This window comes from Anoplopoma fimbria, chromosome 12, assembly GCF_027596085.1.
Source record: "Anoplopoma fimbria isolate UVic2021 breed Golden Eagle Sablefish chromosome 12, Afim_UVic_2022, whole genome shotgun sequence".
Taxonomy (NCBI): domain Eukaryota; kingdom Metazoa; phylum Chordata; class Actinopteri; order Perciformes; family Anoplopomatidae; genus Anoplopoma; species Anoplopoma fimbria.
Window position 1 is genome coordinate 8,549,701 of NC_072460.1, and position 17,349 is coordinate 8,567,049.

At 41.0% G+C, this 17,349-nt stretch overlaps 1 protein-coding gene across 1 annotated transcript; it reads left to right on the plus strand.

The window, feature by feature from the left end:
* The first annotated feature begins 401 nt into the window (after positions 1 to 401).
* clcn6 (chloride channel 6) lies at positions 402 to 17,142 on the plus strand. Its single transcript, XM_054608871.1, has 23 exons — positions 402 to 481; positions 1,260 to 1,319; positions 1,459 to 1,524; positions 2,529 to 2,594; positions 2,685 to 2,751; positions 3,093 to 3,199; positions 3,738 to 3,864; positions 4,128 to 4,195; positions 5,275 to 5,333; positions 5,611 to 5,743; positions 6,091 to 6,204; positions 8,247 to 8,413; positions 8,599 to 8,710; positions 9,350 to 9,479; positions 10,018 to 10,171; positions 10,723 to 10,879; positions 11,073 to 11,179; positions 12,368 to 12,554; positions 13,117 to 13,277; positions 13,936 to 14,092; positions 14,220 to 14,327; positions 14,459 to 14,584; positions 14,786 to 17,142. The coding sequence occupies exons 1-23, from the start codon at positions 407 to 409 to the stop codon at positions 14,864 to 14,866; spliced, it is 2,589 nt and encodes an 862-aa protein (XP_054464846.1). The 5' UTR covers positions 402 to 406; the 3' UTR covers positions 14,867 to 17,142.
* Positions 17,143 to 17,349: the final 207 nt, after the last annotated feature.

A 17,349-nucleotide genomic window follows, 5' to 3' on the forward strand; every position in this document is an offset into this window, starting at 1 on the left:
GTAATAATTCACCACATATTTTCTTCCCCTCATCAGAGTATAGGATGTGTTTATGCCAGAATACAGGCTTGTGCGTAGAGTACACGCAGGTTTGACTGTTTTGAACAATCTTCCGTCTTTTGCGTCACATGCAATTGTAGGGGAGCTCATGCTGCATTTAGTGTCGTGGGGAATATATACGTTCAAAGCTTGAAACTATATTATGAACAAATATTTTAAAACCAAATGTTAGGACACAGCGACAGCGTGCACCTCTTGTTTTCTATAAAAACGTGTTGTCCGATGTACAACCCGCAAAATATGTTTTTTTCTTTTAGGTTATTATAGCCATTTTGATCTTTTTAGACTTAGGCAAAGTTGACGGTTTTACAACACACCCTAAACGCAGCATGACACAACAGCGAAGATGGCGTGTTGTGGAAACTGTTTTTGTTGCCAATGTTGCTGCAGAGAAGGGGAGACAAGGACGCCCGAGGAACTGGTAAATAAATACATTATAATTGGTCAAAAGGAGGATCTTTTGATTATTTTATAATGGGATATTTTTCTTCAGAGGGTCTCCTGAGATCTGCACAGTGCCCCTACTCTGGCTTGCTCCACCCTGCTGCTCAGAGGCTGGGTTCTGGTGCTCTGTAGCTTTTGCAAACCACAGTGACCTTAAGCCCATTCAGGGGGTAATCCTCCTTACCCTGTAACTTTGCCTCATGGGGATATAGTTTGCTGTTTGCCTCATGCTTATGGAGAGAAAGCCCTCAGGATCAAACGCCATTCTAGAAATTTTGCAATTTAGGACTTCCTTTCTTTTTTAAATAAAGCTATTTTACCCTCCCTAACACCATTTAGTCCTTTAAAAGGCTTATCAGAATCCCTGCGTCAGTTTAGCATGCACATTTCATGCAGTTTTTCAGTTTTGACAACTCCTTTATACCTATAGTCATCTTCCATCCAACTCAGTTGTGTGGAAGATTTGTTATCAATATTCCTAATGTACCTGTATACCATATCATGTCTTGAAGCTAAGTGAGTTTACTCTCAGTCAGGCGTTTGCATTTCCAAAATAAGTCAACTTTCTATCACAGTCTGAATCCGGCGTGTTCTTCTAACCATTCAATGATGGAGATGCAAGGTGAACATTTACATATTGCTGCATAACCTGTGTGTGTGTAGCTGAATTCCCTTTTCATTTTTGGGTTTAATCTCCTGTTACCTGTCCCTGCTGAAGGTGTCAATAGTTAAATTTCCCTCTTTTCTTCCTCAAGACAATCCTTGGGGAATTCCGAGATGAAGAAGACGAGATTTTACCCAGGAAAGATTATGAGGTGAGAAACTTGTGAAAACCATAATTCAGAGAAATATCTCCAGTCGGTGTTGACACATTGCTGCCTCTGGTACAAATGAGAGTCAATAGGTGTCTGAACCCAGGTACTAGTTACACCGTATTTGTGTTGGCTTTAACAGAGCTTGGATTATGATCGCTGCATCAATGAGCCCTATGTGGAGGTTCTGGAGGGGATGGACAACAAGGTGAGATAAGTTAAATGTGTCTGTTTTTGAGTCATTGCTCAGATGTGGACAGCATTTCTAGAGATCGTGTAGATTGGATTTGAGTTGTGTAACTTCTCAGGTCTTCTGATAATAAAAAGTAATATCTATTTTTTAGGCTAGATGTGCTCTGTAATGTGCTACGGTGTTTCTCTAGCCTTCTTCATGGGGGGACGAACTACTGACAAATGAACTCGGCTCCTCTGAATATTAAACCAGGTGTTCCACAGGGATTTATTTTAGAATTATTTTTGTTCTTAATACACAAAATGTGGTATAGCCTAATGTTTCAAAACTGGTTTCTAATCTTTGATATGTGGACAGCAATTTATTTTTCTTATTCTTACATAATTCTACTCTGAATGAGGAACTTAATTACCTACAGCAGCTTTAGTTAAATACTCTTCCACTCCGTGTTCAAAAAACAAAATTCCTTTAGTTTAGTTAAACCACAAGTGTAAATGTTTATGGAGATTATGGGAAAGATTTCTTGGAGTAGTGAAAACTCAAGTATGCTTCAGAGATATGGTATAATTCATGTATTAAACATATTCGGAGGTTCCATGTGCTCTCTTCAGTCACCGTGGTAGCAATCATATCATACAGATGAAGTTGAGAGCGAGAAATGAAATGCTGTCAGTTGGTGTATGCAAACATAGAATGGGGATACAAAAATCACAAGAAAACTCCAATGCACTCTCTTTTAAACAATTAAAATGCCTTTATTGTAATTTCATCGTAATGTTAGACCTTAAAAACTAAAACTAAAATAGGGATATTTGTATTCCATTGCTTTATACTGTTGTATTAGGGTCATGTGACAAAAACAACTCAGAGGTCTTAGATAAAAGTTTGAGGGGAAAAAAGAGTCACAGATTCAAATCCACAATATAAAGAAAGTCATTTTAAAAATATAATTATTATTCTCAATTTGAGATATACTATGTCTAACATTTTTATGAAATGTTCTTTTCATCTGCCAATAGAAAGCCAAGAGGTATGAAGCAGTCCGGTGGATGATGATGTTCGCTATCGGAGTCACAGTGGGTCTGGTAGGTGCATTGTGGAGACCTCGGTCTATCTTTGCTAGATTCCAACATGTTGCAGATGACCAGGGAGTTTTGTCTTCATGTCTCTCTCAGGTTGGCCTGTTTGTGGATTTCTTTGTGCGCCTCTTCAGCAAAATCAAATTTACCGTGGTTGGTGATTGTATCCTTTAACATGCCTCTGCACATTTGTAAACGCAAAACACAGCTGAGTTCAATGATCAACAGGAGCTTTTATGAAAATAATGGATTCTTAAAATCAAATTTGTGATGGGCTGTCTACAACAGAGTGTTAGAGTCACAGAAAGTCGTGATAAAGTCGTATGAGATACTATATATATATATATATATATATATATATATACTGTATGTAAATGAAGTTGTATTGCTACAGTAACATAACTCTGACAACAATAGATGGATGGGTAGTCTCACCTGTAATTCTAAGGAGACAGTGTTCTCCTCAGTGCTGCTGCTAGTTCTACCTTAGCTGATTTCCTCCAGCTGTGGAGAAGTGCAGCGACAAAGGCTGTCTCCCTCTGTCTCTGCTGGAGCTCCTAGCATTCAACATGACCTTCGTCTTCATCGCCAGTGTGCTGGTCCTCATTGAGGTAGGTTTGCTCAGATACAGTAAGTTTTCAAATTCCAATTTAGGTTTCTTTTCTGCTAATATTTATGTGTGACTTGGACCTGAGCTAGAACCTGTATCGACAGGTACAGAAATATTCCCTCCTGGAACTCCGTCAAAGATGATGTCATCATGTGCACAGATTGTAAAGCCCTCTGAGGCAAATTTGTAATTTGTGATTCTGGGCTATACAAAATAAACTGAATTGAATTGAATTGAATTGAAAGAAAAAACAGACTTCAAGCGGAAGTGTATTTGTTAGAAATGAAATTCTAGCATTAGATCTAACCACTTGTGAGAAACATCTCCACATAACAAATAATGAGCCAAACACAACAGTACACGTAAGCATGTGCAGTTTATTGTCATCACTTAACAGGATTTCTAAGCGATAAAGCCCTTAAAGTGTTTGACCCCATTTCTACCTGGTATCAGAAGGTTGTGATATGTTGAGTCATTTTGTCATACTAGGGAATACACCAACCTGTAGAACATGCTTTATGTTCGTGTCCTGTTTTCAGCCAGTAGCTGCAGGCTCGGGCATCCCGGAAATCAAAAGTTACTTGAACGGAGTGAAGATTCCAGGAATTGTCAGGCTGAGAACCTTTTTCTGCAAAGCTGCGGGAGTCCTGTTCAGTGTGGCTGGAGGTAAAGTACAAGTTCAAAATGTAGCGTGTACAAGAACTGTTACTTGACTGAAGTGGCTGAGAGCTGGCGTTCTGCAATTCGGTGAATCTCAAGCACACATGAAATAATACTGTACAGAGGTTCAGTGCAGCTAACACAGGAGCAAAAGGCCTTTAATCAGGATGAGATGTTGCAGATGAAATAAAGACGCAGGTGCTGAGTCTGCATCAGGGATGAGCAGGTTGGTGGACAGTGCCTCTGACTCAGTGTGTGTGTCCACTCAGGTCTGTTTGTGGGGAAAGAAGGTCCGATGATACACAGTGGAGCCATAGTGGGAGCTGGCCTTCCTCAGGTACACCGCCACACGTCCTGAACACTGACGAGTACAACTGATTCTGCTGTTATGCTGAGATTACATTTATTTTTTAACCCATTGTATGTACGTCTTAATTGACATTGTTATGATTTTATGAATACAGTATATATATAACCTTTATTTAACCATGTAAGATCCCACTAAAATCAAACTCTCATTTCCTCAGGAGACTTCACAAAGATAGCAGCAATACAGATAGGACTAAACACTACAATATATTCAATTACATAGTTACTAGATAAAATAAAAAAAGAGAACCTAGTTTTTGTACTTAATGCTTCCATGCACAGGATTTGAAAATGTCCAACTTTGACATGTCTTAAGGATTCACAAGTTTTAAAGGTTGTCTTAAACAGTTCATGTGCCCACATGAACGTCGAAACAGGTTTTACTTGCTGCAAGTTATTATTCTTCCTGTTCATACTGGCCATGAAACGATCTCTTCTTAACACACTCTTTACACTTTCATTGTAAAGAGAAATGACTGTTAAAGAGTAACTAAATCCACAAACCACTCTTTTCAGCTGAAAACTATTGCATCCAAATCATGACATTGTAGTACAAAGTATTTGGATTTTACATATTTTTTAAATTTTTATTATATTCTGTAACTGTAGCATGAAAGCATGGTGGAATTAGCAAGCTAGCTGGCTAACTAGCCGGCCAGTAAAGGAGTAAACATTGAAGATCGTAATGCTTCATCCACACACTCATGTCACAGTGTGGGAAAGCACACTGCTATCACCAGATAATCAGTCCATGAGATGGATTCCCCAGATTTTTTGATGATGGCTTATATTAAGAAAAGAGAGAAAGGTTTGTGCTACAATGTAATGCTACACTTGCAAAAAAAAAAAAGGCATAACAATAAACGTGAGTGAGAGCGTGTTTTAGCCCCCGTCCCCCTAGTTACTCTTTAAATGGTTAAACAGACTCTGATGATGTTATAATATGTTGTAAATGTCCCTGCTGCGGGACTAATAAAGGATTATCTTATCTTATCTTATCTTATAATGGCTGAAGTGTGCTCACCACATATTTTCTTCCCCTATCAGTTTCAGAGCATCTCTTTCAGGAGGATCAAATTTGATTTTCCCTACTTCCGCAGTGACAGGTATTGCTGCGCTACACAGTTTTTATTAACTGTGTATTATTAACTATTATTAATTATTGTAATTTTTTTACTATGTCTCTTGTTTGCACTATCCTCTCTGCAGCTGTAATCCTGCAAATTTCCCCGCTGTGGGACTAATAAATGATTATCTTATCTTATCTTATCTTATCTTATCTTATCTTATCTTGTAAACACTGTTCACTGCTTCCTCAGAAGTCATAATATGGGGCAAGTACTGTCAAGCATAGCTCATCCTGTTGTCTTTACTGTTTCTCAGGGACAAGCGAGACTTTGTGTCAGCGGGTGCTGCTGCTGGAGTAGCTGCTGCCTTTGGTGCTCCTATAGGTGGCACACTCTTCAGTCTGGAGGAGGGCTCCTCTTTCTGGAACCAGGCCCTCACTTGGAAAGTGGTACGTCACCTCATCCAATGAACACCAAGAGGGTCAAAACGTTGTGTTCTTTCTGCTGAATGTAGTTTTTTTAGCAACACTAGAGGCACTCTATGCAGAGGCTAATGGTCCAAATCAAGAACTGATCATCCATTAGTAGATATACATCAAACATGAAGCAAACAAACCAGGGCTTTTCTCTGAAACATCATCCCACTGCCTCAGTCCGTCAGCTATACAGTTACATAGCACCAAGAACTAACCGTAGAGTAGGATTCGATGTTTCCCTTCCTCAGATCTTCTGTTCCATTTTGTTTAAGCTCTTCTGTTCCATTTTGTTTAAGCTCTTCTGTTCCATTTTGTTTAAGCTCTTCTGTTCGATGTCAGCCACCTTCACCCTCAACTTCTTCCGTTCTGGGATCAACTTTAACAAGTGGGGCTCATTCCAGCTGCCTGGTCTGCTCAACTTTGGGGAGTTCAAGGTAAAGAGTCCATTGAAACAGTTTGAAAAGTATTGACCCCTGCAGCCACAAACATTTCACTTGCACTACACCATCTCCGTCTCTTAAGTAATAATCTAATGGCCTCATTATAAGCTACTTGAATTCTCTGTTAGCTTGCTTTTTTGTAGTTTGACCAAAAGTGTGCAGTATAGAGTGGTGTACAATATGCTCTAAACAGAGACATCTTCACTCCATCTGTACATTTACTAAACATGCGTGCGAGAATGTTCGCTTGTGCAAACATCCTACGACATTGCCTATAAATATCATCATCATCATCGCTCAACTGTTCTGTAATAAAAATGTCCAAGATATTTGACCTTATTACAGACACCAAGATTGTTTACAGACAATTTGAAGCCAGGACATTTTTGACATTTGTCCTCTTAAGGTTCTACAGACCAATATAGCACTCTTACTGTCATTGTATATGATATCATGTTCTACACCATAGACAGTACATGAGCTGCTGAAGACCAGCGCTCCATTGACTAAGAATCACAAGATCATCTGCATACATAATATGGTTAACTACAGTATTACCAATCATGCACCCAGTATTACAGGCTTTACATTTTTTGGACAGATCCTCAATATATAGATTAAAAAGAACTAGGGACGAAATTCCCCCTGGTCAAACACCATTGCTAAGTCCAAATGGGTCTGTGACACTAATGCCCTATTTTTACTTTAATCTTCTCTCCTCCTTAAAGTCACCGGCTTGTCTCTGTTCACACTCACTGTCTCTGGTCTCTTAAACCTCACTGCTGCTTTAAAAAAAAAAAAAAAAAAAAGTCACATTATTGCAATGCAACACAGTACATCAAAATAGAACTCTTCACTACCCGCGTCAGCAGAAAGTTCATGACAGTATCAAACAGGCAATAAAAGGCGTTTTAAGAAAGTGTGAGTCACTTTCTCAAAACACCCAGAGAGGTCCTTGAGCATGCAGTCACAACTGGGCACCCAAAATATTATGCAACTTTCTGCAGCAATTATGCCAGTATTTTGCTCATACAAACATAGTAGCAACATGTCCACTCATAGAAGTTTGACAGCACTGTATGTATGTCTGATTTAATGAGACACAAGAAGTTATAATGAACAGCATATTATTACATCTTTTTTTCAATCTTGATGTGCGCTCCAAGAGAAGCCATCGTGGATTTTGAGGTCAGGGTTGGAGGGGCTCGTCCGTCTTTCCGAGTCGGAAATCTGCATTTAGGCACCTTTCCAGTTGAAATGTCCGACTGGAAAAACTCGAAAAAACTGGCTTTGCAGTTCAAATGGAACGCAGCATATAATTCACAACTGCTTTTCACACTGTCAACCAAAACATGCTTCTCTCCCACTCTACACCCCTGGTCCTGCCCTCTCCTGGCTAAAGTTATATCTCACAGCATTCAACAACATCCACATCTGCACCTCTCTACCCTCTCTACCCTGTCCGAATCAATCTCTCTTTTGAACATCATGCTAATCTCCTCATCAAATCAGCCTTTTACCTCTCAAAAGGATAGCGTATGTCCTCCCATCCCTGTCCTTGATCCACGCCTGCATCGCATCCACACTCAACTGCTGCAAAGTATTTGTGTGCCGTTACATTACCCAAAGTCCTTAAGAGAACTCCATTACATCCAGAACTCTGCTGCTTGCATACTCACTCCCTCTCGCTCCTGCGACCACGTCACCTCTGTCCTAAAGACCCTCCGCTGGCTCCCTGTTCGTCTACACACGCAATTCAAACTCCTTCTGATCACATACAAAGCCTTCCATAGCCAGGCCCCCTCCTACCTCACCCACATCTGTGACTGCTCTGATCTTCTTATGTTCAAGAAAAAAAAAAGTCACCTAAGTAGAACTGATTTGAATGTTTTAATGATTTAATGACCTGTCAAGAACTTTTATTTTCTTGAAAAGCACTCTATAAACAACACGTGTTACCTAATATAACATATTATATTATAGTATACCTAGTAATGTATTAGTTCAACCCTGTTGCAAAACTCCCTGCTCTTCAGTGTTCAGATGGAGATAAGAGCTGCCACCTGTGGACAGCAGTGGACCTGGCCTTCTTTGTCCTGATGGGGGTGGTGGGTGGCCTGTTGGGGGCGCTCTTCAACTGCATGAACAAGATCCTGGCCAAGTATCGCATCAAACACATCCACCCCAAGGCCAAGTTTATCAGGTGGTTGCTACATCACCTGTTCACACAGGAAACAGTTCATCCTCTTACAGAACATCACACCTGTCAAATAAAGACAGTAACTGTCTTCAGCATCAGCTGTGAATTTGAAAGCAAACATTTTGAAATGTGACTTTTATTTCCGTTCAACCTGTATTTACGGAAGATGATCTCATGCTTTCTTCCAGAGTTCTGGAGAGCCTGCTGGTTGCCATGGTGACAACCGTGGTGATATTTGCAGCTTCAATACTGTTGGGTGAATGTCGCGACTTGTCCTCCCACACACCCCAAAACACCACAGTAAGTATCAGCGTTTTCTTTCATGGTCACAGTACTGAGCACCATTGCCACATGTCCAACGTTTACATGGGTGACTCTTCATCGATATTTCATATTCAGTACAGCTGTCATGTGTCATGATTCTGAAAAGCAGACTCAATCAAAGGCAACAGCAACAAAAAAGGGCAAGGGCTGATTTTAGCTGAAACTGTTTTCATTGGTTAATCCATCCATCCATTCTCTGTTGTTCATCTAATTCCAGGTTACATTCCTTTTTATCAATGATATCATTAGGAATTATTTTATATACTGCGGGGCGGTACTGACAACAATGTGATTCTAGGTCCCGTAGTCGCTACTGATTCTCCATCATATTTCCACACTGTGTGTTGAGATGAAATGAAAAATGCCCTTTTAACCCTTCTAGATGAAATCACCTAAGCCCGCCAACGTTTTAGTAGTCCAATCAAATGTGAAAGGATTTGATTTAAATCCCTCTTGAAACTGTACTCAACTATTTATTTTCACTGTGAATTTCTCACGGTACTAAAGTTTCACTGTGTGACAGTAAAATTGGTATGAAATGACATTCCATGTGGTATTAAAATTGATCTTAAAAAGTGTTGGTTTCTCATATTAAGTTGTGAGTTCTGTTTTCAGCTGTCTGGCAGTGAGGACATCAACTCAACCATTCGACAGTTCTTCTGCACCAACGAGACCTACAACGACATGGCCACGTTGTTCTTCAACCCACAGGAGGCCGCCATCCACCAGCTCTTCCACCAGGATGGTCAGATGAGCGCACACACACACACACATTCATAACTGCTCTTTGTTAGTTTAATCATATCATTTTAAACCCCCCATGGTATTTCCTGGCACATAATACAAAGTATCATTTTTATTTTTGTATTTTGTCTGGGTAGTATTTTTCTGGGATTATTCATATTACTGTCATATTACTAAAACAACAGTAAAATAAAGTCAATGATGTTTAGATCAGATTATATTTTTTATATTCACATACTTTACACAGAGCTTCATGTAGTGATACAGCCAAGCCAGTCTCTGCACATCGAAACGTAGGTGTGTGAAATTGCAAAATCTGTTAAATATGCAAAGTGAAGGATTTAGATAAATTATACTAATTGAATATGTATCATCGTTTATCTTTCCATGGTCAGATCTAGCTCTCTGTCTGAGCGTAGGTTCTAAAAGGTCAGCATGAGACCACAGAATGCTCCCGGCTTCCAACGCTCACTTTCAGGTGGTCCATATTACTCAGTGACTGGTCGTAATAAAGACCTGCCTGCTCCTCTTCCTGTCAGGTACCTTCAGCCCAGTGACTCTGTCAGTCTTCTTCCTGCTGTACTTCCTGTTGGCCTGCTGGACCTACGGAGTGTCTGTACCCAGCGGCCTCTTTGTCCCCTCACTGCTCTGTGGGGCGGCTTTTGGACGTCTGGTTGCCAACATCCTAAAAGTGTAAGAACCATGTTTTGCTCATTGTCCCCATTTCCCAATGGCTATGAAATATCACAAATATCAAATGCTCTCACAAATGACCTGTGTCATCGGTTAGAGACTAGCTGGTGAACACAGTGGAGCATTTAGCAGATAAAGCGATAGACCATTTCCTCTGGAGTTGGTGGGTGGAGACCAAAAACAGAGCTAAGTGAGAGAATATTGGACTTACATTCATCAGGTGACACAAACCCTCCTAATGAATGAAATTGAAAAACCCAAATGACTAAATAAAGACCCATAATGGGTCAGAGGGCCTGGTTAGCTCTCTGCTGGTCTTACAGGTCCACAGCCACATGGTGTGGAATCTGCTGACTGGATGATTTTCATTCTCCGCTGTCAGAACCAGGCGTTGAGCTTTGAACTGTGGGAGGCAGCCTGTTGGTTCAAGTCTTTACACTTCAGAACATACATTCTCACTGTACATTCCTCCAATGCTCTTTCTCACCCTGCTCTCATCACCCTCTGACTGGAGACATGCTGGTTCTTACTGTGTGTCTGTCCTCTGTCAGGAAACTGGGAATGGAAATCTACTCTGGGACCTTTGCTCTCATTGGAGCTGCAGCCTTCCTCGGAGGCGTGGTCAGGATGACCATCAGTCTGACTGTCATCCTCATTGAATCCACCAATGAAATCACATACGGGCTGCCCATCATGATCACTCTAATGGTACTGTCATGTTATACATTTCAGCATATTACGCCATCAACCTCTCTGCTGTTTTTTATTTTTTTATTAAAACAACAATATGAATTGATTTCATGTTTGTCTCTATCAGTCTTGAGAAGGGAAGAAGTCTGTATGATACGGTCAAGTATTTCCTGTTGGGTTCTTGTGGTAAATGGTTTGTGTTGATCATCAGGTTGCCAAGTGGACTGGAGATTTCTTCAACAAGGGCATCTATGACATCCACATCCAGCTCAGAGGAGTGCCACTGCTGGAGTGGGAGACTGAGGTTGAGATGGACAAGTAAGATTTGTAGTTTCTCTCATCCTGGCTGTCCTGCAGCACCTTCTTCTCACCCTCTCTGTGAAATGCTCAGTTGTAGCGCTTGCTCCTCCCTCCAGAAAGCAAAGTCTGCTCTGATTGGTCAGCTAGCCCACTCAGTTGTGATTGGTCAACGTTTCGCATGCGTCGGAAATGTCCCGCCCCTTACAAACAGAATTCAGCACCGTCATCCAGAGCGGTTCAAAACACTATCGATGCTGTCCTTGTAAGGGGCGGGACATTTCCGACGCGTGCGAAATGCAGCGAACACGACATTAAGTTTTCGTTGTACTGCTCTGGCAAAGTGTTAAAAATTAAATGTAGCCACTTTTTTTTATTTCATCTGCCTTCAGAAGTCCAAACAAAGGACATTTCCCCTCGCAGAGCACAGCGCCTTCTCGACATGACAGCTGCAAAACAACATTTTATGTTTATGACCTCATAAAGTTACGGAAGTGAAGGAGAGAATTCAATGGAGCCGTTTCAGGCAGCTCAGGAGCAGTGATTCTGAGGGGGAGGGTACCTCCTTTTTAGGCGTGGACTTCAGGTTTTACAGTCTACGGACCTTTTACAATATATATATATAACACACTAAAGAAGAGGGAAAAAGTTTACTTTGTAGTTTCCCCACTTCTCCAGGTTTGACATTTGGTATCAGCTCTCAGCAGCTTCAATTCAATTCAATTCAGTTTATTTTGTATAGCCCAGAATCACAAATTACAAATTTGCCTCAGAGGGCTTTACAATCTGTGCACATGCGACATCCTCTGTCCTTCCCTCACATCGGCACAGGAAAAACTCCCCTAAAAAACCCTTTAACAGGGAGAAAAAAGGAAGAAACCTATGGGAGAGCGACAGAGGAGGGATCCTTCTCCAGGATGGACAGAATGCAATAGATGTCATGTGTACAGAATGAACAACATAACAGAGATACAACACATTCAATGTATATGACATAAATGATTCATATAATAAGACTACTCATAATAACAGCAGCAATTATTACAGTAGAATTATAATTATGAAAATAGGGATAGTAATGTGATTAATAATAATAATCGAAGTAGCAGTGGGTGTCAGTCGACACGAGTTTCCTCTCTACAGAACCATTCTGGGTGAATTCTAACAGTGCTCGTCTTTTGTGTTTTTTGTTTCTCTCATCTGATTAAGGCTGACAGCCAGTGATATCATGGAGCCCAACTTGACCTATGTGTACCCCCACACCCGAATCCAGTCTCTAGTCAGCATCCTGCGCACCACCGTCTACAACGCCTTCCCCGTGGTCACTGAAAACCGGCAGAACGAACGGGACTTCATGAAGGGCAACATCCTGGTCAGCAACAACATCCGCTTCAAGGTATGTCCTGTGCCATTTACCATTTTTAGCTGTTAAAGCCCAGCTTCATTTCCAGAGGGAGTGAGACAAAGAGAGCAGAGCTTGAGTGTCCCGCCTGAGGACATCTCTGTAGACAGGAATGACCTTGTGGATGTGAAACATCTCTCTAATGATGCTGCCACCATAGCAACAGTGGCGTAAGCACTGTGTGTAGTGTGATCGGCAATAGACAAAGCATGAAAACCCCAGTTTATTTTTCTCTCTCTTCTACAGAGACTGTAACCTGTCTCTGTCCTCTCCTCAGATAAGCATGTCCTACACTAAGCAGTACTGCATTTAAATAACATTTCATTTTCAATAATACTTTCTATTTGGCAAACACACGTTTTAAGTGAATAACAAAACCAGCCTTTTGCAATTCTCATAACTCATGTCATAAATGAAGCCCCCACAGGTTTTTTGTCTTGGAAAATGGGATCATTTAGTGTGCTGATGCTCTTGATTGTGTCAGTGTTTGTGGTCTTGACATCAAGAGAAGTGTGCAAACTGATTGTGTATACTTTTCCTCCACTGTTGCATCTAGAAATCCAGTGTTGTGTCCCGTGCGGGGGAACAGCGGCGGCGCTGTCAGTCCATGAAGTCGTACCCGTCCAGCGAGCTGAGAAACGTCTGTGACGAACAGAACGTGGTGGTACAGCCAGCAGAGGAGGGAGAGGACCTGCTGCAGCAGATGTTAGAGAGGAGGTAGGCCCGCCGCACAGATACACTATATAGTTCTGTACACATTATTGTTCTTGTATCATTATAATACGGAAGACTTAAAATGACAAAATAAGAGCATGTTAAACCTAGAAAGTCAACATTATGCACATGGTTATTTGCATTTTCTTTTCATTTTCTTTTCTTTAAAAGGGCAAATATTTAGCCTTTTGTCTTCAATAACTGCTGTTTTTCATATTTTCTACGCTGCAATCAAATCAAATCACAACACAGAAAACAAATTGAAGAGGTGTTAAAAGATGTCCAGCAGAGAGCAGCAGAGACTTCTTAAAACAATTTACTCTTTTTTTTTTTTATCCTTCCTTTGAGGATGAAAAGCTAAATAGGTGTTGATAACATGTCAATAAATGGATACATAATAAGGAATGCATATGCAATATATTTCACTTTATTTTATTAAGTTAGATTATTTTTTATTAGGCATTTCAAATCTTCCATACCTCAACAAAAGTAGAATAATCTAAATATAATAACTGATAATATAAACAATTATATCATAAAAGTTAATACTATATCAGGCTGAATATGGCCACCGCTATGTTTTGAAAATCTGTCTTCTGTCAGTGTCCTAGTTGTGAGACAGCCCTCCTGTAATTGTTGCTTTGTTGCTGTCCACATGCAGACATGCTCCCTACCCAAACCTGTACCCAGATCAGTCTCCCAGTGAGGAGTGGACCATGGAGGAGCGCTTCAGACCGCTCACCTTCCACGGCCTCATCCTGCGCTCCCAGCTGGTCAACCTGCTCATCAGAGGGGTCTGCTACACTGAGAACCAGTCGGTGTGTGTCTCTTTCCCACCCACACAGACACACACAAACACACACACACACTGACACAAAAAACACACCCACACAAACACACATATACAAGTCTTTTTTAAGTGACTTTTTTTTTTTATACATCCAGAGTGCCACTCAGCCCAGGTTGTCGTATGCAGAGATGACTGAGGATTACCCACGTTACCCTGACATCCATGACCTGGACCTGGCCCTGCTCAACCCCCGCATGATAGTGGTAAGCCCAGTCTGAACACTTTAGAGTTCTTTTTAAAGTGGAAACACATTTTCATACAAAATCATTTTTTGATATTTAACTCATAATTGAAATATGAGTCAATAAAAAAAATATGTTCCCTGTGTTCCCAGGATGTCACCCCCTACATGAACCCATGTCCCTACACAGTGTCGCCCAACACCCACATCTCGCAGGTGTTCAACCTGTTCAGGACCATGGGGCTGCGACACCTCCCAGTGGTTAACGCTGTCGGAGAAGTAAGTAGTCCTCCAAAAGAGTTGTCCTGTCCCAAATGAAAAAGGTTCTAGTCCCTACAGCGTGATTTTTTAAATTTTTTTAAGTAAGCGTTTTGATCATGAGACACAAGAGAGAAACCCTAATGAAAAACGTTATGTTTCAGTCCAGCATACATTGTCTAATGTTGATTCTGTTTTTTTATTGTCTGCCACCTCTTTCAGATTGTTGGAATAATCACAAGACATAATTTAACCCACGAGTTCCTTGTGGCCAAACTGCGGCAGCACAGCATCACTATTTGACCCGACTCTGGAAAATCTGCCGCCCTTCCAACCCAGCCTGGTCCTGGTCCTGGTCCTGGTCCTGGTCCTGGTCCTGGTCCTGGTCCTGAGCCTTTGTCTCTATCCATTCCTAATAGCATGCACACATTCTCTGCGGTACAATGGGGAACACAGTTCTCCTGTAAGTGAAACCGTTCTGTTGTATTTGGCTCAAGTGTTGAAGAATTGTCAGCCCTTCTCCAGCTGAGCATCGGATCCACTGAAGCCAGTGGCAGGACTGGATTCATACACTAGGGACACTTTAATAGAACCATATTTTTTTTTGACTGCAGAAAAGGTTTTACACATCACAGATATCCAATATTGACGGCTGATGATTCATGAGCACCTGCTGTGCACTGTGACTGTGAGCAACAGGACTGAGCACTAGCTCTCCTCTGACGCATCACAAGATGATCTGATGGCATTAAGCTTAAACATTAGCCACCTCAGCATTTATTTTGGTGACTACAGTGTTATTGTCAGTGGTTCTCAAACCCTTTTAGCTGCCATGCTCCCCCTTCAGAATCCCAGAAAGGTTCATGAACCCTCCAACCACACAACTTATTTAGTTTGCATCCATCGTTACTGATTCTAGAACGTCCTTTTCTCTTCTTTTTAAAATCAGGTAAGCTTACACTTTAGGGTGTTGATCGCCCTTACATGAATCATATGCATTTAACTTCTGCTCCACGTTTTTCTCCCCGATCATCCACACAGATCTGGAAAGATGTATTGAGTGATTCCAAGTGTGGAGCTCATTGACCGCTGTTTCTGCTGGTTGGAGACACAATCAGAGCTTTGCAGGCGGAGCTTGGAATAACGAAGTCATAGCCCAGCATAGCTAGCTAGCCTCCTGACTACATGTTAGTTTAAATTACGTTGAACTTGACTGTTTGAGAAACTGAAAGCTCCAGCAGCTTGTTGATAGTGTTACTCACCGTTTGAAGGAAACATCACTTGCAAAGGATCCCTCGCTCCCTCATGACAAATTCTTTCTTTTGACCTTTTGATCGTTTAGCTTTATCGTCATTATCACTGTAGCACTTTTACTTTAGACATTTTTATTTACTTTGTTAGGAACTGGAATATATGCACTAAAGCAGGCCGACGTCCCCTCACGGCCTGCGACTGAACTAGACCTCTGGGAAGAGTTTGCTCAGTGACCGTTTCAGCTGTTGGACATACAGTAACATGTGTAATCACTCTCACCACTAGGTTAATAATAATAATAATAATAATAATCAATCCTTTATTAGTCCCACAATGGGGAAATTATTTCTCTGCATTTAACCCATCCCGGAGGAGCAGTGGGCTGCAATGAAGCGCCCGGGGAGCAATTTTGGGGTTAGGTGTCTCGCTCAAGGACACCTCGGCATGTTGCCGGTAGAGGGGTTTGAACCACCAACCTTGTGGTTACGGGACAAGCGCTCTACCTCATGTGCCACAGCCGCCCCAATAGGTTAGCATTGTTTTGCACTCATGACCCGTGGTAGTAGTCATTCAGTCAGTTTAGACACAGTCTTGGTTAAGTTGACCGAGGTTTTTGTTATGACATTCCCTGTTGTAATATGTCCAGTTAGGTCCATTGTCCTATTTCATCCTTTGATTGCCCAAAAGGGGGCAAAAAATGTGAACTCAGAGCAAAGGCAAGTAAGAAGAAGATGAATTGTACATTTATTGATGGACATGACGTCCACTCTGTCAGGTTGATGGATTATTAGGGACCACAATGGCACATGTATGTACATCAAACATTCCTTAATTGTTTCTTTGTCAATGCTTAATGTTTTATTTAAGAAATTATTTTTTATACAATATTACGTTTTATGATTTGCTGCCTGTGCTATGAATGATTCTGTCATGTAATTGCATTTCTTAAGGACCAATGCTGTCCTGGGTAATATTGTCTAGGCATTGCTCACTTGTTATTTTAAAATGATTCTTTTTATGTTGTGCATACTAAAAACTACATATGGCATGGCAGGTGGCGAGCAGAATATGAGATTAAGTGAAACAGTGGACAGTACATGTCCTACTGTGAAGCCATACCCGAGGGACTGTTTGCCAAATACTGTTTCATGTGACTTCTGTGGAGATATTAGATGGCGCCATGTGCTTGTTTAGGAATTTGTAGTTTCTACAAATGTAGAACTGGCATATGGCAAAAAAAAGCTTCTGCCATGGAACAGAAAGCAGAGAGACCTCTGTCTTGTGCCTTTATTATTGTTCAAATAAAGGTCCTTCTGTTTTGTCAAACTCAATAAGTGTGTCTTCGTGTTTTTTATGAAAACATGTTATGGATGAGGCTGCACATTTTGATTATGCAGTGTGTCCACCAGAGATGAAAGGATTACATGATTAACTGAATTGTTGAGAGACAGAAAAATGATTAACTATTTTGTCAGTGGATTAACTGATAAATCAAGAAAATAATCAGCTGTTGAATCAATGACAATTATTGT